General features: G+C 44.2%; 1 protein-coding gene across 3 annotated transcripts in view; it reads right to left on the bottom strand.

Annotated features, from left to right (window-relative positions):
* Nucleotides 1-1,166: 1,166 nt before the first annotated feature.
* The window catches only part of PABPC1L (poly(A) binding protein cytoplasmic 1 like), a 25,900-nt gene continuing 3,989 nt past the window's right edge, over nt 1,167-23,077 (bottom strand). Inside the window, exons 3-14 of one of the 3 annotated variants that reach the window (XM_027851607.1) lie at nt 19,248-19,363; nt 17,634-17,773; nt 17,453-17,547; nt 16,413-16,550; nt 12,226-12,321; nt 9,866-10,141; nt 8,821-8,911; nt 8,516-8,605; nt 7,837-7,937; nt 7,041-7,134; nt 1,774-1,904; nt 1,167-1,237 (exon numbers count right to left, since the gene is read on the bottom strand). In XM_027851607.1, the coding sequence (XP_027707408.1) occupies nt 1,169-1,237; nt 1,774-1,904; nt 7,041-7,134; nt 7,837-7,937; nt 8,516-8,605; nt 8,821-8,911; nt 9,866-10,141; nt 12,226-12,321; nt 16,413-16,550; nt 17,453-17,547; nt 17,634-17,773; nt 19,248-19,363 (1,437 nt within the window). In that variant the 3' untranslated portion in view covers nt 1,167-1,168. Of the gene's footprint in view, nt 1,238-1,522; nt 1,905-6,840; nt 8,912-9,865; nt 10,142-12,225; nt 12,322-16,412; nt 16,551-17,452; nt 17,548-17,633; nt 17,774-19,247; nt 19,364-23,077 lie in introns of those variants that run through there. The other 2 variants (XM_027851600.1, XM_027851615.1) reach the window with 2 other exon arrangements.

Here is a 23,077-nt window from a genome sequence, read left to right as displayed (position 1 = left end):
AGCTGCTTTAAACCCCAAACAAAAGCATAGCAGTTTATGTATCCTGTGCCCACGGTGGAGCGATTTTATCTTCTTGTGTTCCCTTTGAGCAAAGGTGCCCTTCCATTTACTCAGTATTCTGCTGTGCTCTACCTCCTTATCCCCAGGCTTTCCTTAGGGGTGCCCATATGCATGGCCAACATACACATGATGATGATTCTGGGTAAAGTAGAGTCCATGAAACTTTAATGCACACAAAAAAAGCAAAGGATGCTTGACCAGCTTGCTGACTGGCGTTCTTTGTTCACTTACATCAGATTGTGCAGGTACACAGACAAGGAAATAAATTATGGTTATAGTTTAGAGTGCCTCAGAGAAGAGAACTGGAAGGGCTGGTCTCTCTCCAGAGCCATGAGATTGTTTCACAGTGAGTTTTCTGGGAAGGAAACAAATAGGTAGAGTACATGATAAATACCAGGTACTCTGGGATCCAGTAAAGTTTCAGCTATTGGGCATCATTGCTGTAGCAAAGAGAGAAGTAGAAAGTATCTCCCAAGAAAGGACAGTTTCAGCATAAGCTCTCAAAGGACAGTGGGGCTGTGTTTGACTGAAGGACATAGACAAAGGCTCAAAGCCCAAGACTTCTGGACCCACAGCCAACATGGAAATACATGATTCAAGTTAGATAATTAGCTTCTCTCCAAAGAAGGGTTTTATAGAAACAGGATCAGAAAGGCTAAATTTAGCTAAACGCCTGGATAATAGAGCCAGTCCTTGTGGTGCACAAACCAAGGGCCCTTGGCTCTCAAAAGGCTAGTCCAGAAAAGCATAGGTTCTAGCACATCCTTCCAAGCTGGAAAGGCCTCAGGATGGCTCAGGGACAAGACTATGCCTCTGTCTTTGGTGGAGCAGCCTAGGTAGAAAAGGACCCTTTACTAGAGGATACATATGTGAAACTTAAGGGCCATAATAGTACATTATGTAGTTCCTACCTAATAGTAGGAACCTCTTCCTAACTTTGAAAATAAGGTCATGCAACCCTCTGAACCCAATAAGGTCAGAGCAGGAGAGGCTACAGGACTGACCAGAGATGGACAGCAGAGCTTTTACCCCACCCCCATAACTACCCTCCCTTCCAGGGCCACATCCCTAGCCACCATGTTTGATTAGGCCTAGACTCACAGGGGCCTCAGTGTACATATGTCTTGGGCAGCTCCGTGACCTCTTGTGCTTGGAGTGCAGCGATTGCTTCTTCAATCTGGGAGAGGAAAGTTAAGATCACCCATATACCTTCCTGGGAAAGCTGCTGCTACCCTACCCTGCCTTTGGCTAATTTCTAAGGACAGGTTCCCATGGTATGTTTTAGTCACACACCTTAGGCATCCGGTGGTGCAGTGGATAGAGTACCGCGCCCGGAGTCAGGAAGATCTGCCTTCACATCAAAACTCAGATACTAGCTATGGGACCCTGGTAAAGTTACTTAATCTCTGTTTGCCCTGATTTCCTCAACTGTAAAATGGGGATAATAACAGCACCTGCCTTGCAGAGTTTTTGTGAGGAGATATTTGTGAAGTGCTCACCACAGTGCCTGGCACATAGTAGGTGCTATATAGATGTTTATTCCCCTCCCTGTCCCACAACCAAAGAGACTATGAGTGCTATTCTGGGGGCTCCAAAAATCCTTGAGCAAGACATTCCCTTCCCAGTAGCACAGGCACTGCCTTGACTGCTACATGCTGGTCCACACACAAGATGTTCATGAGCACCCACTTTCTCAGAGCCCCAAATACCTACCTTGGAATGGAGAGATTCTGGAGACTCCAGCATCAGCAGCAGTTCTGAGTTGTCAATCTCCAGCAGCATGCCAGTGATCTTGCCAGCCAGCTGAGCGTGTATCCCATAAATGAGTGGGTAGAGTCTGTCACCTGCTCAAAACAGCAGGGGGAATACTGCATAGACCCAGACTGGCTGATACCCCAATGCATGCTATACCCTCCATCAGCCCTGTCTCTGCCCCCTTGTTCTTCATCTGGAAAATGGGAACAGCAGTAGCATTGTCTCTCAAGTGCTGTGTAAAACTTACCACATAAGAATCAGCTGTTATTCCCATGCTACCCCAATTCCACAGTCCTTTTATGGAACCAGATTAGGCCTCAAGCTTGTGACCTTCACCTGAGAAGGGTGGTAGAACTCTTTGGAACCTCCCCTGCTGATGCAGCAACAACAGTGTCTAAAGTAGTTACCGGTTATTGACATAAGGGGCTTCCAGAATTAGTCTGTGTACACTTAGAATAAAGATGAGAAGGCAGTCTCATCTACTTGGAAAGGGTCAATTTGACCTATGTAAATAGCTACCAACAGAAAATTTCCAACTGATAACTAAAGCATCGACTCCGATGATCACTGTTAGACATTTACCTGATCAAAAATAGTCACAAGGAAGCTAAGAGTCCAGAAACTTCCTTAGCCAGCAAACACTTGGTTTCTTTTCCAAACAAAAAAGCAGCTAAAGGACAACGTGGGTTTAGAGTACAAATTCCACTGGAGAACGTTAGAGAGGAAGCTAGTGAGTGAATAGGTGCATTAGAAAACTAGCAAAAGTGAAAAATAGGGTTACAGAAAGCTTGGCTAAGACTCAGTTGTCCCACCCCAGGCACATTTATCAACAAAACTGTGAGGAAAACAGGTGGATGTGAAACATCTGCCAGTATTTACTTGGTACTCTATATTCATAATTGATGAAAATGAAAGCATGACTTTTGGACCCAATCCACCACCTTAGGACCCGAGGAAAGAGCAACTAAAAGTTGGAAAGAATGTAGAAGAAATCTACCTGAGAGGGAGGAAAATTTTAGAGTCTCAGGTTGGTTTGAATTCTTGGAGGGAAAGATTTCCTTGAGTATAAAAGATCATAGAATGCTGTTACCAAAAGCTAGCTACCAAAAAGCACAGCAGTATCCACACCAAGCCATCTGCTTGTTAGCTCACTCATTCCCCTAAGGTATGCTTGATAAAGAGGAGGTGGGAAGAGGCAAGCTTTTGCGGATGAATTTGTTCAATAGAGTGCATCTTAAAAGTCATGCAATTGGTTGTGAAGTGTAAAGATTATAAAATTTGGCTATACGTGTTAAGAAAAAATTCTCTTTGGCAGATCAAAGTCTAATTCTCCTTAAGCAAGTTTTCCTCTTTGACAAGATCATACAAGAATCATGGAATCTGAGTGATAGGAAAACTCAGAGGCCATCTAATAGATGTCAGCTTTTTTGACTAGCTAGTCAGTAAATCTTAAATCCACTTCGCTAGCCCACACATTTTCAATAAAAATAGCAGTGGCTCAGTAATAATAATCACCATTTCTTTCAGGCCACCCCTATCTGTCCTGGTATATGTAGTTCATCTGTCACAGCTAGATAGTGCAAGCAGGCCCTGGAATCAGTCAGGAAGACGCAAGCTCTAATGCTGCCTCAGAAACACTTTGTGACCCTGGGCAAGTCATATAACTGCTTTCAGTCTCTGCTTCCCCATTTGCAAAATGGGGGTAATATAAGAACCTACTTCACAGTTACAGAAAGGACCAAATGAGATAACAAATGTAACATACTTTGCAAACCTCTGCATGCCATATAAATGTTAGCTGCTATTATTTATCTGGCACTCGTGATCTGAACTAATGCAGGGCAGCTAGTCAGTTTCTTACTATCTGCTTATTTGGGATTTCTTTTTCAGTCCAAAATTTGCTGTGCTTAGAAAACAAAAGCAAAATAAGAGGAATTAACCCTGTTTTCTATGTTGTTGGTTATCCCACTTTGTCATCTTTTCCCCCTTTCCTCCAGCATAGCTTTAAAAATCTTTTTTTGTTATCCTCAGTTTTCCTCAAATGCCTTAGCTCATTCCAAGCTAAGCATTCTTGACATTATTCTCATGGGACAACACAATGGTATCCATTGCTTCCATCATCTTTAGTACATGCTTTTAAACACTTGGTTGATGTGTATTCATCCCTGTCTGTCCACTTTCAGTAGTTCTTCCTCAACAGAATTGCTTCTCTTTATCTTCTAAGTTTCATTCCTGATAGCACTCTATTGCTTATGGGTTGTTTTTCCCTATGAAATTTTGGGCCATGGGACCTAACCTACTTGATTCTTCAAACCCTAAGGTCTAGGGTTATGTCAGGCTATACTTGGCTTTCTGCTTCTGCTAAGTGACCACTTTCCCTGAAGCCTTCCATCACTGTAGCTATGCATCTGACATTTTAGAGTCTATATTACCAGTAAACAAAAACAACTCATACTCACTAGCTGTGTGACTCTGGGTAAGTCACTTAACCCCAATCGCCCCACCAAAAAAATAATAAAAAACAGAAAGCAAGAAAAACAAAAACAACTAATAATCCTGTGAATAGCAAAGGAGACATGCTTATCAAAAATGTGTGCTACGGTTAGGAAGGGTGTGCTGGGTCAAGTCCAGATGGAAAAAGGATTTTCTATAGGTGGCAAAGTTCTTCAGATACTCATTTGTGGATTTATTGGGCAAATTACACTGAACCCAAGAACACCAGTGACTTTGCAGTGAAATTCAGAGTTAATTAGGAGAATGGCCTAGCTCCACCTATGATAAAGCAAATAGATTTTTAAAAATACCCACTGTCCAAATTATGACATGCATTTAGACGGGCAACCATTGAGCTGGTCATCAGATCATACGTCTCAGGTACCCCTTATGGTTGGTGACCCGGGCTTAAAGTTCAATAAATGGAAGAAATTGGACCAGATCACATTTAGGAAACTAGCACTTTCCATGATCCCAAACTACTCACTGCTGAATAAGCCCATCTTTATGATAGTATTAATCTCCCAGTTATGCCATATAGCCTTGAATCATGGAATGCCACAATCTCAAAAGCATCAAAATTACAGATGACCTAAAAGGTGATGGAGAAGTACATGGTAGTGTCAGGGTATAGCGTATTACCAATTGTGACTTATGTTTGAATAGTGGTAGTGGAAAAGACCAGGGAAGGTAACGTGAGCCAATCATGTAGTAAGAGCAAAGCTAGAATGGCTTTACTACTGCTATCCATGAACTATTAGAACCAGAGAGGGCAGGGTCTAGATACTTCAGGAAGCTCCACAGAAAAACCAAGATAAGAGTAAGAGGAGAAGGCATAGTGGGGTTATAACCTGCACCAGTGGACGAAGTAGCTGTGTTTATGAGTTCCTGGATTCCTTGAAGGGATAATTAATATTTCTAAAATGTTTTTAAGGTTGATAAAGGCATCTTCCTCAACAACCTTCTGAAGTACAGTCATTTTTTTTTCTTTTTGGCCTAGACCTGTGATTTCATTACTAAAGCAGGGAGGGAGCTTCCCCCAAGTACAGATAAGCAACTGTTGTGTACCTTAGACTTAATAAGTGTCCAGAGGTCCTGAGAAATTAGAGTAATTCATCCCAAGTCACTCAGCCAGTATATGTCTTGGTGGGACATGAACCCAGAGCAGCTCTTCAGCCATCATGCCATGCTTGCTTCTTTGTGTTGATGTTGTTAGCCCCACTTTATACATGTGAGAATAGGTGAAGAGACTTGCTCAGTTAGTTCAGCTATTAAGTGTCTGAAACAGGACTCCAGCTTGGGTCTTCTGTTGCCAAGACCAGCACTTTTCCCCACTTGCATGACAATTCAGGGAGGCAGAAGCCAGTGATCCTGGAGTAGACAGGAGGGTCCTCCCCACAAGCCCAAGGGTTAACAACAACTTCATAGACGTGAGCTAAGGAAGGTTCTCATCCATTCCCAAGCCCATCCTGGAAGGAGGCCAGACGCTATTTAAGGAGACAGGAGGTGTGGAAATGAAAGCCTTTAGTAATAAAGAACAAAAATACTAGTTCCCATTTCCATAGCACTTTCCTTACAGCACCCCATGAGGTAAGCAGTATCCAGTCATTCAGTCAATAAACATTTATTAAGTACTTATGTACCATGTGCCAGGCACTATACTAAGTGCTGGGGATATAAAAAAACAAAAGAGCAAAAGACAAACCCTGCTCTCAGGGAGCTCACAATCTAATTGGGGGGCAAGGGGGTGGGGATAACAAGCAAACAAATATGTACAAACAAGGTGTATATATAAAGGATAAGCAGGAGATAACAGAGGGAAGGAAGGATTGGGAATTACAGATGGATTGGGAAAGGCTTCCTGTAGAAGGTGAGATTTCAGTTGGGGCTTGAGGGAAGCCAGGAGGTGGAGACGAGGAGGGAGAGCATCCTAGGCATGGGGGACAGCCAGAGAAAATGCCCAGAGCCGAGAGACGGAGTATCTTGTTCGTGGAACAGCAAGGAGGCCAGCATCACAGGATCGAAGAGTACATGTCGGGGAGTAAGGTGTAAGAAGACTGGGGGGGGGCAGGGAGTGGGTAGATAGGTTATGAAGGGCTTTGAATGCCAAATAAAGGAGTTTGGTTTTGATCCTAGAGGTGATAGGGAGTCACTGGAGGTTACTGACTGGGGGGTGGGGGTGACATGGTCAGACCTGACCTTTAGGAAAATCACTATGGCAGCAGAAGAGAGGATAGATTGGTCTAGGGAGAGAATTGTGACAGGCAGACCCACCAGCATAAATAGCATCTCCTCTTTACAGATGATAAAAGTGATCCTCCTAGAATCACACAATGCCCAATGTTCTTTCCACTACACCAAACTGCCTTTAAAGTAGCCGAGATAGTGACGGGGAGACAAGGAGAAGCATCTACTGTTATGATAATTAAAATACTGCTGGTCAAAATGCAAGTAGGAGATATAGGAGATTTGAGCCAGAAGGGACTCTAGAGATAATAATTCAACTCCCTTGTTTTATAGCTGAGAATCTGAGGTCAAGAGAAGTAACCTGCCCAAGGTTGCCCAGGTAATAGATAACAAGAGTTGGGATTTAAATCCAAGCATTTGGTTTCTCAATCCCATGGTCCAGAAGCTAACGGTTTTTACACTAATATCAAGGCAAGTTTCCCACTCGGATCCAGACCCAGGCCCGAACTGCTCCCAATACTACCAGGAAAGAGCTGTGCACATACCAAGCATCTGCTTCTGTTCCTGGGGTGGGGCTGAAGCCAACATAGATGCAGTTAAAGGCTCCTGCCCTTGGATATGCACAGCTGGCTCCATTACCTGGAAATAAACCCCACACAGGCACATTACTAACTACAGATTAACATCAGAACCACCTGCCTGCAAAGCTTTGCCTACCAGGGACAAGGAGATTGGGCAAAGCTCATACTGTGTGTGATGTGAAAAGACACATGGAAGACAACAGCGTTTTAAAAATCATTCCATATACAATGTCCCTCATTTTAAGAGAAAGGAAAAGGACTAATAAGTAGAAACCAAATTATGTAACTACAAAGGCAGCATGGGGTTGAAAAAAGAAGCCAGGTTCTACACCTAGACCTCAACAACCACTGCTGACTTTAGGTAGGGCCACTGAGCCTTGCAGCCTCAATTTCTTCCTCTATAAGAAGTGGAATGAGACATGAAAAGTCACTCAACCTGAGGCCCATGAATTTTTAAAAAAAGGTTAAGTATCTCTGTTCCAAAAGGTCCTTCCTCCCCAGCTCTAACGTTTATAATTACTGGGGACACAAAGCAATGATCAATTAAGTTAGTTTCAACATGGAAGAAATCCCTAGAAGAGGTGGCTTTTGAGCAACGTTTCGAACAAAGTGTCTGAGAGAGAAAGGAAAAGAAAAACATATAAAAACATAATGGCCAAATTGCAGATGTGGAAACTGCAGTACCAAGCAAGTAAGCAGCCCAGCATGATTCTGGAAGCCTGGACTCAGACCAGTCTGGGGGCCTGGACAAACCCTTTACCTGATGTGCATTAGGCACAGCTGAGGAGTACTTGTACTGGGCGATGGCGTGGCCCGGGGAGCCTGGACACCCAGTTCCCATAGTTTGGGTCCCAATATTGACTGTAATACATAAAGAGAAACACTAAGAATCAAAGCATCTCAGAGCTGGAAAGGACGTTGAAGCCAGCTAGTCCAGTACCTGGATAGAAATCCTTTTACAAGTTAGGTCAACAAGTATTTATTAAACACCAACTATGTACCCCAGGCACTAGGCCCTGGGGACTAGTTCACCTGCAGCCATCCAGTGGCAGGAAGCTGTCTATCTCCCAAGACAGCTATTCTACTTTTAGCTCCGGTTAAGGTTTTCCTTACGTGGACCTGGCAGCTTGTGGTGGGTATGGGGAGGAGGGTGCAGATGGGAGGAATGGAACAGTAAGAGTGAGGCCTAACTGGGGGACCACTCCATCTACCAGGAATGCCAAGGAAAACCAAGCTCCTTCCTTCCTTATGGGGAGACTTGTGAGGAGCAGGTACATTCTTGTTCCCAGGTAAACATGAAGGGCAGATGACCTGGCCCTTCTCAGTCAAATAATACCACATTCACCTTTGGGGAAAAGTGAACCTTCTTGTTGATCTCTCTACCCTCCACGGGGATCTATACAAGACCAGGGTGGGAGGAAGTGACAGTCCCAACTTACCCACTCTCTGGGTGTGGGGCCCTGCCCGGGGCACCTGAGTAGAGGCCTGCTGGACAGTACTGATGTTGGAGATGGAGTGCCGGGGTGTGGCTGGCAAGAAAAGAACAAGCTATCAAAGGCAGGCACTTTGTACCAGTGCAGAAACCAGAGACTCCTAGAAGTCAGTGATGGCGAAGAGGAGATGCAAAATAACAAAGGGAAGAACCAGAGAATGGCTACACTAGGTGTACAAGTTAAAGAGGATAAAAAGGAGATGGAGAAGAGAAGAGGTGCAGTGGAAAACAAGGAGTGGGGGAAACACTCACACGAAGACCTAGGAGAAAAGCTGGTCCACCTGGGGGCAGGTCGAACTGGGGCCATGCTGCTGGGACTGTAGAAGGTTGCTCGGGTAGGTGACTGTGGAGACAGGAAGCACAAGCCACAGGATCACAGAACTCACAACTAGACTTTAGAGATCATCTAACCCTCCCCCCCAGCCCACATTTATTTTATAGGAGAAGAAACAGACTGAGGAAGTTAATCAACTTGACCAAAGTCACATAACTAATAAATGGCAGACCTGGAATTTGAACCTAGGTCCTGATTCCAACCAAACCTAGTGCTGTTTGTACTGTATTGCTTTGCCTCTTGGTGAGCCCAAGGGCCATAACACAGAACAGGAGTTTGGATGGGGATTCCCTTGGAGCAGGGGGCCAGAAACAAGTGGTGAGAGCCCAGGAAAGGCCAGAAGCTCCAGAAAGGTAGGAGCCCTTGGACGCAGAACTGCAGGTTATCCTCACAAGAGTAAAGTATCCTGAAGAGTACAAACTACACAAACCCCCATCTCTTCTCATCCTTCTCTTCTTCCTCTTAAACCTCTCAGTTAAGTAGGTAAATAGGTGACTCAGTCCACTTTTGCCTCCTACCACAGAAAGAGGCCTGTACCCACCTGCCTGCTTATTTCACAAGGTGTTAAAATGAGACAGGTGGCTCAGCTGCCCACATACCCCATGTATCATTCTAAAGTCAGAGACGATTGAGAAATAAATGGACCACACTGCCTTAAAGTTTGGCTTAAACACCATGATATAGGGTCATACCATTTTAATAGTGGGCCAGAAAGGAAATAACACCAGACCACGAAAGTTGGGTTCTCATCCTGACCTGGCTCTGACAATAAACTGCTACGTGACCCTGGCCATTATTTTAAAATTTTGGACCTCAGCTTCCTCACTCGATCATCTTTAGCCCTGATGTTTTATGTTCTAAGGTTCCTTCCATGTCTAAAAGTAGAGAGCCCAGGGGGTAATATAGTGAATTCAGGGGGACAAAAGGAATACATGACCACAGTCCCTTGGGAAGGATAAATACCTGGAAGATTGCAGTCACCTGGGGGATGGCAGGCAGGAAATAATTGGTGGGTTGGGGAAAGATGGGGCCATTTATGTTCCGGAGGACAGAGATGCGTTGCATGTACTGGTTGGTGAGGATGGCCTTGCGCTCTTCCTTGCGTTGGGCCAGGGCCACATAGAGGGGCTTGGTGCTGACAATCCGTCCATTCATCTCCGTCACGGCCTTTGTAGCCTCTTCTGGGGAGGAAAAACACACAAAGCCAAACCCCTTGCTGTGGCCACCCTCTGTCATCACCTAGAAGCAAGACAAGACAAGGTCCACTTGGGGGGATGCCGAAGGGACGACGGATCCCAGGCCACACTTCCCTCCTCCCTCAGGTTCATCATATCAGCCAGTGAGGTTTTCCTAAAAAGCTAACATGGGCAAGGCTTTGAGCTGGGCACCGAGGGGAAGTCATATAAAGTCCGATCCCTCGCCCCCAAGGAGCTAGCTAAGGAGACACACATGCAAAGTTAACTCAATCCCAGGCTGATTATGCTCAGTGCCCCCCAAATAGCCTGAGGACCAAGGTTGAAGGAGCTCAGGGTAGAAAGAAAAGATATAAGCATGGGCTGGAGTGATGCTCTGGGAATGTGGCCCTTGTGAGACCCCTCAAGCCCCACACTTGGCTCGTGCAGGTTCCTCAGGGACTCATGCCTTATCTTTTCACAAATGTGGGCATCAGATAAACCAATGTTTACCTACATCTTAGCATGACCTGGTCTGTAAGTCTTGCCTCAGACTCAAAGAATGTCAGTTGGCAGTGGCCATAGAGTCTGATCACCTAGGTTAACTCCCTCATTTTACAGGGGGAAACTAAGGCACAGAGAATTAATTTAGGTGACTTCTCCAAGATCACATATATTAATAGAGCTGAGTTTAGATCTTAGGTCTCCTGACTCCCATTCTAGGATTCACAATGAAGCCTTTTTTAAAAATAGCAAAAAGATTGGAAACCACTATTCTAAAGTTATGTGAATTAACCTCTCATTTTAGCTGGTTCCATCCCCTCTGCTTCTAATGCCTATGTCAATACCACGGATTATTGATGTCAAACTCCAATAGAAACAAGGGTCACTAATCTGTACAGAAGGATCATTGTGGGTCCCATACTGACCTAGTTTTAAAATGTAATGTTATCTATGTTTTATCTGATTTTTATTTTGTGAACTGTTTCCCAATTACATTTTTATCTGGTTCAGACCACAGAGTGTTGTGACCTGTGCTTTCATGCCCATTATTTCATCTGATCCTCACAATAGTCCTCAGAAGTTGGTAGGGATCATTCACCATCTGTAAAATGGGGATGTGATTTGCCTTAGGTCATAAAACCAGTGAGAGTCAGGAAGAGAACCCCAGGTAGATCTACGTTGAGGGTCTTTCCAATTATATCACACTGCCTCTTTGTTTAAATGAATTTGTATCCATTTTGGTTTGAAAATTCTTATACTAATCTCATTTTAGCTACAGCTATAATGACAGGCAACATGGTGGTGTAAAGAACCCCAGGACTGGGAGCCAGGAGAGCTGGGTTCTAGTCTTGGCTTTTTACCAATTAACCAGTCATTTACCCTGTCTGGGCCTATTTCCTCTAGGACATAAGACACCACCAAGTCCCATGATACTCTGGCTCTAACATTCTGTGAATCTGCTGTGGGCTTCATGAAGGCACAGGCCTTGTCCTTTCCTTCTCTAAATTCCCTACAACATCGAGCACAGGGCTGAGGGTGTAGGAGGCTCTGCTTCCATAATTGGTAACAGGCTGAGAGAGTTGGAGATGCCCTGGGAAATCAACCTGACCTCTTAATAGAAGGAGCTGTTTCTACTGTCTGGTCATTAAAATATTGGTTTGGAATTGGAATGTCACCTCTCATCCCATGAAGACCCCCTCACTCCTCACAAAAAGTGGGACTCTTTCTTTCTAAGCAATCTATATCTCTGGCCCCTGAATACACAGAGAGGTTTTACTTTAAGCAAACACTATACAATAACCCAGGACCCTACTTCTATGGTAGGCTAGCCAGGTTTGGGTGCCTGAGGCCACATGAGATCAGACCCACTTTAGGTAGCCAAATAATTATAGGGCTGACCAGGAGTCAGACTCATTGCAATGTAGATTATTCCCTCTTTAGAGCAAGGACTATTCATTTCCCTTCTACTATACCTAGTATAAGGTTTATGGATGGATATGACTTTCATAGGGTGTAAGCCACAGTCCTGAACCAGGCCATTTCTGCCTTAAATCCCCAAATTATCCCCACCCTCAATTTGGAAGTGGAGGGAATGGTAGCCTCATCTCCCCACTGCACCCCAGTCCCATGGCCTAAGGTTGCCCTTACTTTGGCACTGGTGATCACGCCATACGGAGAGAACTCCTTCCGTAGCTTCTCATCATCAATGACATCATCCAGGTTCTTTACATACAGGTTCACACCCTGGAAAAGTGAGGACAGGGACTTTAAGGAAAGAGCCTAACAGCTACCAGCTCCCCTCCCTCTACCTCTTTCCCTCAACTTCCTAAGGAAAGTAATTTGGCTACATTTTTTTTCACTCTCCCCAATGGTGTATTTTCTCCCTCCTTGGCCTGCCCAACGCATAGGAATGCAGATGCCAGACAACGAAAATGTTCAAGTTCAGAGTTTAGGCATTGTGTCCAGAAGACACCTGCTAAAAATTTAAATTTCTTGTTGGCAACTCTTCAACCAGTCACTGCCAATAAGCTTGTGACTGCTGCTCAGCTAAGGGGAACGAGAAAGATAGATAAGCTTGGATGGGAAGAGTACAATGGAAAGAAAAGTGGATTTGCAGCTAGAAAACCAGGGTTCAAATTCTGCTTCTACAACTTCTGAGCAGGAGGGTAATAACTGCTACACCATCTAACTCACATAGTAGTTGTGAGAAAAATGCTTTATAAATTGTTAAAATTCTCAGAAACTTTCAGCTACAATGAGGGCCCAGGACATCCGGGAGGAGAAGCAGCAGAGGCAAAGCAATTCTAGAGATTCCACAATTTTGCTTCCTGTTGAGCTCCAAACCCACTCCCCAACCCCTAATATGTACTCAATGCCACTGAGAGGAAAGGAGAGATCTCAGCCCATCCTTTTTCAGGCTGGGCTAACTCACTCTATATCCCAATTTGGAGAGAAAAGCCAAGGTAGGTGTGGAGTGGGCAGGTTTAGGAGGCTGATGGAGGGAGGGGTTGGGATTTCTAAGCATCTGGTGGGTAGATCTGTGCATCTATCAGAACTAGATGTGCCATGGAAAGGGTCCCTGTTTGAGCCCTTGGGCTCCTGTACCACCAGAAAAAAGGTGGGTCCATCTCTTAGGGATCACAGATGGAAGGAATCTTAGAAATCATCCAATCCAAATCCTCTCATTTTGCAGAGTAGAAAACTGAGGCCCAGAGATAATGGTTTGTCCAGATCCAGAGCCCCTTACTCCATACTCAGGCATACCAGATGCTGGGTTGCTTTGGAGAATGGGCAAAAGGCAGAGAGGTACAACTCAACAGATCTGTGGCCTCATCAGTGTGGGTGGGGTATTCTCCCCAATGGTACAAAATGTGACCTAGCCATACCATGCCATGCCAAGGCTTTCCTTCAGGTATTTATTTTAACGTTACATTTGCACAATGTAGCTCCTGAATGGACCATCGGGTAAATCTCAACCTCACCATGTGACTGATTCATCTTGCATTTCCTAAAAGAAAGATCTCCTGTCACGTCTTGTGCCCAAGTCATTGCTGGAAACATGCCAAAGGCTATTTATGCACACTGTGCATATTTCTGTGGCGCTCTGGGTCATGCAAAATTTTAATTTGGGGGAGAAGGAAGACTGGTGGTCCATGATTTGCAGCCACACATCATCCATCACCAAAAGAATATCAGTGTTTAAAAAAAAAAAGTTTTTGTTTGAGGTAACTTGGGATCTTTGGAAGCATTACACAATTCTCAAACTAAAATGCTCACTACTCTTACTGTTCCTCTCTGAATCCAGCTCACCCTCCAACTACAGGGCCTATCTATGACATAGAATGATGGGACCAACTCAACATTCTTCATTCAGATAGGAGGCCTTCTATATCCATTTGGTTTTTTTCATGTAGATGAGGGGCTCATGATCTCATGAACCCTGTGGTATTCTGGGCTGGAGGCAAGCAGATCAATGTCATCTGCAAATAGTAGCATGTGGAAGACCTCACCATTTCCATGGAAGCCTTTTTCCATTTGGCCAATTCCCTGGACAGTGTCCATGATTGTGCTTCACATCACTTTGTTGGGCATATACCATCACTTTCTGGGTATATCTCATGCTTCTCCTTACTCCAAACATTCCCTATTCCCTTCCTTCAGATATTTTGAAAGCTGATCCCTCAAATTTTTCAAAATCATCTCCAGCGTGGATTTTTTTTGCATGTAGTTGGTCTAGACACTCTTCCTGAATTTGTCCTTTTAGTTACTTTCTATGTTTCTTCACATCAAGGAGTTGAAATGTATTGGTTCCATTGTTACTGACCAAAATATGGTTATTGATATGTTGGCAGAGCTCTGTCTTCCTTTCAGCTTTCACTGGAATACTTTAGGGATAGCTTGGCTCAGTTGCTATGCCTTCTGCAGACAAGTATATCCTTCCCACATTGCTCTTGGCTAATTTGTGGAGATATTAAGCATTATCTTCCAGCAAACTAATCTTACCAAATTTTGTGGATGAATTCCTAAATTTCTTTTGTTCTTGGCCACCTTGTCTTTCTGCCAGGCAAAGAGATATGGTCTTTGTTGGCTAAGGTCTGGGTTTCTGGGTGCTTCTTGGTATCCTTGGGGGAATTGCTGATACTCTTGTAACATGTCAGAGGCTTATAGGAAACAGTGATTATCAAAGTCCATGTCTTCTCTTTCATTCATTTCCCATTTCAGAAAATCAGCAGGCCAGGTTGAAGCTGTTATAACTTCACACTGTAGTTTTTTTCTAATTAGGTATTGATTTTGACTTTTGTAGCTAATGATATGATTGCATTAAGGCAACTGATTCTAAGATGACTCCCATAAAAGCTAACTAGTTATTTCTTTTTAAGATATAGTTCATTTCTCTCTTTTTTAATTAATACTATTTGGTGCTCACCATATTCAGTTTTTCTTCTCGAAGAAATTATTCAAGATATGTTAAGTATTAGACTTTTAAGCAATCCAAAAGTCATCCATCTCCATTTTCCTATTCATAGAACTACCATTCTAGCACAGGCCCTAATAAATATCTCCTAAATGGTCTCCGTACACCCATCCAGTCCCTCACTTCACCAATCTATCCTCCACATAGCTGCCCAGGTGATATTTCTAAAGCACAGCTCTGATCACGTCATTTCCTTCAAAAGGCTTCAGTGGCTCCCCACTGCCATTATACATACAGTGTATATGTCGAAAATACAAATTGCTGTTTGGCTTTTAAACCTCTTCCTAACATGGCCTCAGCCATAAGATATCTAGGTACATTACTCACACTTCCATACTCTGTACTCCAACCAGACTGGCCTGCTTTGCTATTCCCTGACCCATGATACCACTACCATTTTTATGCTCTCTCCACTTATCATTCCTTCTTGAAACCTCTAACTCCCTTCAAGGCTCAGCCCAGTTCACCCTTATCCATGGAAAGGTGCCTTTCCTCATTCCCTTCCCCCCCATTGTGCAGTTATTTACTTTGTATGTATTTCCTTATCTGTCAATGTGTTCCCTTCTCAGTAGAAATGTAAGCTCCCTGAGGGCAAGAATTGTTTTCATTTGTGTTTGTACTTCCAGTGCATAAAATTGGTGCCTAATAAATTGCTTGTGGATGGATTATAAGCCTTTGGCTCCTTTAATTTTTCAACCCCCAACCGTTTTTTTCCAACATATCTTCATGGGTAATCTTGATCATTAAGAGGCAGTGAGATGGTACAGAGGATAGAAGGCTACACCTGGGAGTCAGGAAGACCCAAGTTCAAATCTAGCCTCAGATACTTACTAGCTGTGTAACTCTGGGCAAGTTATTTAACTTCCTTGTCTCAGTTCCCTCATCTGCAAAATGGGGATGATAATTGCACCTACCTCGAAGAGTTGTTGTGAAGTGAGATGTTATTTATAAAGCACTCTGCAAATATCAAAGTGCTATATAAAAGCTAGTTATCATCATCATCATCATCAGCAGTGAAAGGTGACTGGTACACCAGCTAGGTTAAAGGTAGGGTACTGAAAATTCCAAACATGCAAAATGACTACTGACTTCTTGACTGCCCTGCCAGGCCTCCTCTCAGTCCTCCACAGTTTCCTGTCAATGGGCCCAAGTCCTCTACCTACAATACAATACTCCCCCAACCACCAACCCATTGCATTTACACTAAGAAGAAAGAAGCTGACTTCACCAACCATGCATTTCTTGAGTTGGGTCTCCCAGGAAAAGGCACACCCTGTCCAAATAGCTCAAATTATCCTTTCCATAAATCTTTCTCAATCATTTTTGGTCAAGTCCTCTCCTTTGCCCAGTTTCCCCTTACCTGGTAGCGGTTCACTCTCTCCTGCTTCATCTGCTCAAATCTACGCTTCAGCTCACCCTGCCTCTCTGTCCTCTTCTGGGCCCGTCCAACATACAGGACCCGACCTCCGAGCTCCTTCCCATTCATGCTACTCACAGCCTTTGGAAGAAAAAGTGGTCAGTATCTAGGAACTGGACAGGGCCACAGCAACACCTTCTCCGCATGTCCCTGCCTAAATCCCTCCCAGAAAGAGGGAGGCAAGAGCATATCTACCTTGGTTTCCATATTACTGGGGAAACAGCTATGGCATAGTAAAAGGAACATGAGACAAGAAGTTAGGAGACCTAGGTTCTAGTCCCAGCTCAGTCATTTTCAATTTCCAAGTAACCCTTCCCTCCTTTTAAAAAATCCCTCTGAGAGGCCACAGGACACTATAGATAGGGGGAACAGGCCTGTAAGTCAGGAAGACTTGGATAACCACGGCCAAGTTACTTGACTTCAAGGCCTCCAGGCAACTTTCTAGAACCCTAGTTTGCAGGTAAATTTGTAGCTCACAGAGTGAGAGTTAAAGAACACCTCAAAGGCCATTTAGTTCAACCCCCTCATTTTACAGAAGAGGTATACAGAAGTGAAGAGACCCGACCAAGTTCACTCTGCTGAGGAAAGAACGGAGGTGGGATTTGAACCCAGATCTTGGGACTTCAGTGCTCTTTCCACTGTCCCATATTTGGTGGACATTTTCACACTGAAAATTCCCTATAGTGAGAATGACAGGACGGGACCTCCTCCAAAAACAACATGGTCCCTTTCCAGCTCTGCCATTCAAGATTCTAAGGTGCTACCCATCTGATATTCCAGGAGTCTATGGAAGCCACGGTACAGAACATGGAATATGGGGGGATATAGACCCCTAGGCTGTATCAGTTATCACAACGGAACAACTGTCAAGTCCAGCATCTCTCAAAAGGAAACGGAGGCAGAGCATCCAGTGCTTGGATCTTCCAGACCTCATCAGCAGGGGCCCCCACTGGGGACCCAACACAAGGAAGGGAGCTCCTCACCTTCTGAGCTTCCTCGTGCTTCTCAAAGTTGACGAAACCAAAGCCTCGAGAATGGCCATTTTCATCAACCATCACCTTCACACTGAGAGTCTTTCCTGAGAATGAGTAATAAGATGTCAGGTTCCATGGGCTGGGAGGGCCCAGAGACCTCCCACCAGTCCAGCCAGCCCCTAGCTCTTACCAAATTGGGAGAAGAGTTCCTGAAGGCACAGATCATCCACGTCGTCTCTGAAGTTCTTGACGTAGATGTTGGTGAACTCCAGCGCTCGAGCCCCCAGCTCTGCCTCCCGTTCCTGCCGAGACTTGAAGTGGCCCACGAAACTGCAAAGGGCGAGTCCTCAAAGTCAGCTTCGCCTTGGTCACAAGTCCAGGCCTACGTAATTCTTCCCCATCTTTCAAGGCTCCTCCTTCAGAACACCTTCTCTGACTCCCCCCCCAGCTCCGCCTCACACTGCCATAGCTTTCAAAGTTACAGGAGAGGCAGGAAGGAAGGAACCAGGGTTGGCCCTCCTTTCCATAACACCCCTTACTCCTCTTCGGCCAATTTCCTGCCAAAAGATCGCCTGACCCATGGGACTAAAGGATGCAGCGGCTTCCTCTGCATGGAATCCATAGGGGTTACAGACAAATTCAATGAACTCTTAAAACACCTGGTATGCCCTTCCTCATTCCCCTCACCCCCACTATCCCCTATCCTTTAAGGCTCAGCCAAAATACCACTTCTTCCATAAAGCCTTATCTAATTTCCCTCAGGGTTCTCTCCACTAATACAGTCTCTCAAGAGCCAACTATTAAAATGTTCAGTTTACATCTCAGAAATCAGTAAATACTACAAATCAGGGCTTGATTTATTGTTTTGTTCATTGTCCAGACTTAAGAAAGCAAAGGAAAATTTGGTAATAATGCAGATTAAAGATAAAAGTGTATCAAGTATACATTTCCTTTTTTTTTGGTTTTTGGAGAGCTGGATGTTAAACTTTTACCAGCACAAGCCTCATCCACTCCCTTCTCTCACCCTCCCCCCCACACACTGTGCTATCACTAACTTATCACATCACTTCTTTTATATATCCTTTATCTTCCCATTAGACTAGGCCACTTAGGCAAGGACAATGATACAGTAGAAAGAGCCTTGGATTTGGAGTCAGGAGACCTAGGTTCAAAAGCTAGCTCTGATACCTCCTCTCTAAGCTTTAGTTTTCTCATCTGTAACACTGGGACTAATACACATCTACTCTCATAGTCTAATTATAAAGAAAATGCTTTATAAACTAAACCTTAAAATCTGTCAGTCCACTAGCACTTTTAAGGACCTACTATGTACTAGGCAGCTAGGTGGTTCAGTGGATAGAGGGTTGGGCCTGGAGTCAGAAGACCTGAATTTAAATCTGGCCTCAGACACTTATTAGTTCTGTGACCCTGGGTTAAGTCATTAACCCTATCTGCCTCAGTTTCCTCATCTGTAAAATGAGCTTTAGAAAGAAATGGCAAACCACACTAGTACCTTTGCCTAGAAAAGCCTAAATGGGGTCACAAAGAGTCTGAAAAAAACAAAACAAAAAATATACCAAAGATTCTTCTAAGCACAGTGGACTAAAAAAAAAAAGAGAGAGAGAGAAAAGAAGAAACAAATAGTCCTTGCCCTCAGGAAGTTTATAGTCTAATAAGGGAGGAAACATGCAAATGTTCTTGCCATGAAACCTCAACTGGAGATCCAGGGATAGATAGAGGTTCCAATCCCAGCTTTTCCCCTCAATACCCCCAGCACTATCACCCTCCCCCAAGGGCTACTTACACTTTCCGGTCGTTAAGCAGCATCCCATTCATAGTGTTGATTGCTTGATTTGCAGCCTCCTGCGTCTCAAAGTGGACAAAACCAAATCCCCGGGAGCCATTTTCATCACACACCACCTGCCACAGGGAGAGGGGGAGTAGTAAAGGGGGGGATGGAGGGAAGGAAACTCAGCACAGAGCATTACCACCACCCACAGTATAACCTGACTCTCATCCATCCCCTTCTCTTTCCATCTCCACTCCCCTACCCTAAATTCAGGTTGGTAGCAGAAGTCATTCCTGACTCATAATCTCATTCTGGCCTTACACTGGCTTGTATAATTCTGATTAAAGTCATCTACCCTCAGGGAGCCTCAATTTCTTCATCTAACTGTATAACAGGGGTATTGCAGGGATCAAGTGAAATGATGGATGCAAGAGCGCTTTGGGATGCTACAGAAACGTGGCATCATTCAATCCTTTCTACAATGGTCATCTAGCTGGTCTTCTTTCTCTCTGCCCCTAGCCAGTCAACAAACATTTATTAAGTTCTCACTATGTGACAGGCACTGTATTAAGCATTATTTTGAAATACAAAGAAAGGCAAAAATAGTCCCTGTTGGACTCTTTTTTTTTTCTGGAAGGGAGAGTAAGAGACTAAGTTCATCTTTATCTTGCCTAGAATGAAAGTGCAGCGGTCACTTATCCTATAGGCAATGGGAAGTCACTGCAGATTTTAATGCAGAATAGTCATGGGATAAAAGCAGTACTTCAGAAAAATTAAGTGCCTCCTTATAGGCTTGACCCCACTGCTGATCCACAGAAACTCTGACCCACACCCTTTCTGACCTGGGCCAATTTGCCCTTCCTTAGTCAGCACAGCCCCGTAGTTGGGGACCCCCCATATTGATGCTACACTTAATGCAGACACCTGGAAGACTCTAATCCCACCGCAATTTAGAACGCCCACACTCGAGCAATCCACTAACCCCAACCTCCCCTTAAAGGGATTACAGATTGAGAGACCACACCTGGAAGTTTAGACTAATGAGGGACACACCATGTGAACAGCCAGGTAAGTAGAAGATAAGACACAGCTAAGATAAAAGGTGATCTCATAGGGCAGAGGTAGGGAACCTGCAGCCTCGAGGCCACATGTGGCCTTCTGGGTCCTCGGGTGTGGCCTACTGGCCTAGTCCAAGTTTTACAGAACAAATCCTTTTATGAAGGGGATTTGTTCTGTGAAGTGTGAATTCAGTCAAAGGGCTGCACTTGAGGACCTAGAGGGCCACATGTGGCCTCGAGGCTGTAGGTTCCCCACCCATCATAGGGAAATGCATTAGCAGCTGAGGGACCTGGGGAAAGCTTCCTGCAGAAGGTAGGATCTGAGCTGCAGATATCACCCAATTAATTTTTGGGTTACCACTTTCATCCCAGAACTATCCTGCTCTGAAATCTGCAGTGACTTCCCATTGCCAATAGGATAAAGGCCAATTCTTCAGCATTCCTGTTCATGTGGCCCTTAACACAACTTCACATTACTCCTTGTATTTTAATCTGTGTAGGTGTTCTCTCCACCTCGAGCATGAGCTCCCAGGGACAAGGAAAGTGCCTTCCACAGTGCACAACAGATAGCACTGGGCATAGAGGAAGGACTTTTTCAATGGGTCCTTCATTCCTTCAAAAAGCAAAGATAACCCTTTCAATGGATCTCTTATTTCAGTGATGTTTACTGAGTCCTTTCAGCTGTGCCGGTTCAAACCCAGCCACACTTTGCCCCATGACAGATCTACCCAACACATGGAAGGCCTTCTTCTAAGTGTTTTACTATTACACGGGCACTAATGATGGCCTTGGGCCATCATCCCATCTATTAATCCTCACTCTCAGAAAAGGATTGGTCCACATCCTTTTCTGATCACATATTTTCTAAACATCTCCTGTGACACTTTTTTGCCCCCGGCTATCTAATGTTCTACCAGGTGAGCTATTCAGGCACTTAGGAGACAGGGAGAGACTGAAGATAAGTGAGATGGTAGCGATGACAGAAGGGGTGATATGCTGAAGGAGAAGGGATGGAAAGGGCTCACTTGTGTATGTAGAAGGGTCACCTTGTATCCGAGGCTGGATTTGAACTTGGGTCTTCTGGACTCCAAGCCTGGCACTCTATACTGTACCACCTATGTGCTAACTTGGAAAATTATTTGACGAATTATTTGATGGGCTCCTCCAAGTCAACATATACGCTGTTACTCTAACTTCAAAGCAAAGCCAGGCTTTTCTAGGGAGACCAGTAACAAATATTGTAAAACATGATTTGGGATTAAGAAATAAGATCTGCCTGACATCTGTAGCTTACTTCAGAAGCTTTTCATTTATTCATCATGAATTCTTTCCAGAAGAGTCAGAAGGGGTTGGACGTGGCAAATGCCAAACATTACATGGAACCACCTAGTATCTTGACAGGTTACCACAGGGTAACCCCATGTGAAGGCCTTTTCTACATCAGTCACGTACATTAATTTTTTTGGAAGAGAGGCCAGAATCTATGCCAGAAATAAAAGAAAGGATAAAGATGAGAAAATACAGTAAGCAAATGACAGTAGTTCCAACCTGACCTGCTTAGCTATTGATGCTAAAATACAGGAAAAGAAATAGTCCTCCTTGATCCTCCAGAAGGTTGACCAACATACAGCAAAGAAGGCTGAAAGAGCCCAGAAATGACCTCAGTCCATACCGGACCTCCTTGTGAAGCAGAGAGACAGGGCAACCAAGAATAGCACTGGCTTGGAAATAAACTCATTTACAAAATTTTATGGAAGAAGACTGATGCTTATAGCCTTATATTTACTGTTTTAACAGTAAATAGTAGGGCTAGGGAAAATAAGTCTATGGAAATCTGGAACCTTACAATTAACCTGTATCACCCCGAGGGAATTTAACAATAAAAGTGGAAGGACAACAAGCAGAAAAAAAAAATAAATGGACCAGGCCTGTCATTTGCTATTACTTTTTTTTTTAATCAGTATCACCTTTAGTATCCTCCCCTTCTTTCCACTAACAGCCACCAGGTTGTCATCACCTCTGGAATGGACCATTGCAATGGCCCCCAATGTCTCCCTGTCTCCAGTCCCTCTCTCCTCTCCTCCACACAGCTGCCAAACTGGTTATCCTTCAAGGACAGGTCTAACCATGTCACTAACCTTCTCAAAAAGCTCTAGCTCCCTCTAGCCTCCAGTGTAAAATGTAAACTCCTTCAAACTAGTTCCAGTCTATCTTTTCAGGTCAGAGGGAGCCTTTGATTGTGGGAAAAGCTTGGAGGATCTGAGTTCAAATCCTGCTACTTACCACCTACTTAACCTCACCAAACCCTAGTTTCCTCCTCTTATAGATAAAATGATGAGGGGAGGGGGAAGGAGAAGAAACAAGCATTTATGTAAAATGCCTACTATGTGTCAGGTACTGGGCTAAGTGCTTTACAAGCATTATCTCATTTGATTTTCACAACACCACTGGCAGATAGGTGCTACTATCACCCCCATTTTTCTTTTTTTTTTGGCTAGGCAATGGGGTTAAGTGACTTGCCCAGGGTCATACAACTAGTAAGTGTTATGTGTCTGAGGTCGAAATTGAACTCAGGTCCTCCTGAATCCAGGCCCTGCCCCCTTATGTACTATGCCACCTAGCTTGGTTGGAATAGATAACCTCTAAGGTTCCCCCCAGCTTTGAATTCATAATCTTATGATTCTAACCACCCAGGACTACTTGGTAGATATACGTGACATTCTATCCCCCATCCCTAATTCATCTAAACAAGCACACACACGTGTGCTCTCTCTCTCTCTCTCTCTC

This window comes from Vombatus ursinus, unplaced genomic scaffold, assembly GCF_900497805.2.
Source record: "Vombatus ursinus unplaced genomic scaffold, bare-nosed wombat genome assembly UNPS02000580.1, whole genome shotgun sequence".
In the NCBI taxonomy this organism is placed as follows: Eukaryota; Metazoa; Chordata; class Mammalia; order Diprotodontia; family Vombatidae; genus Vombatus; species Vombatus ursinus.
This window is presented reverse-complemented; position numbering and strand designations above follow the sequence as displayed.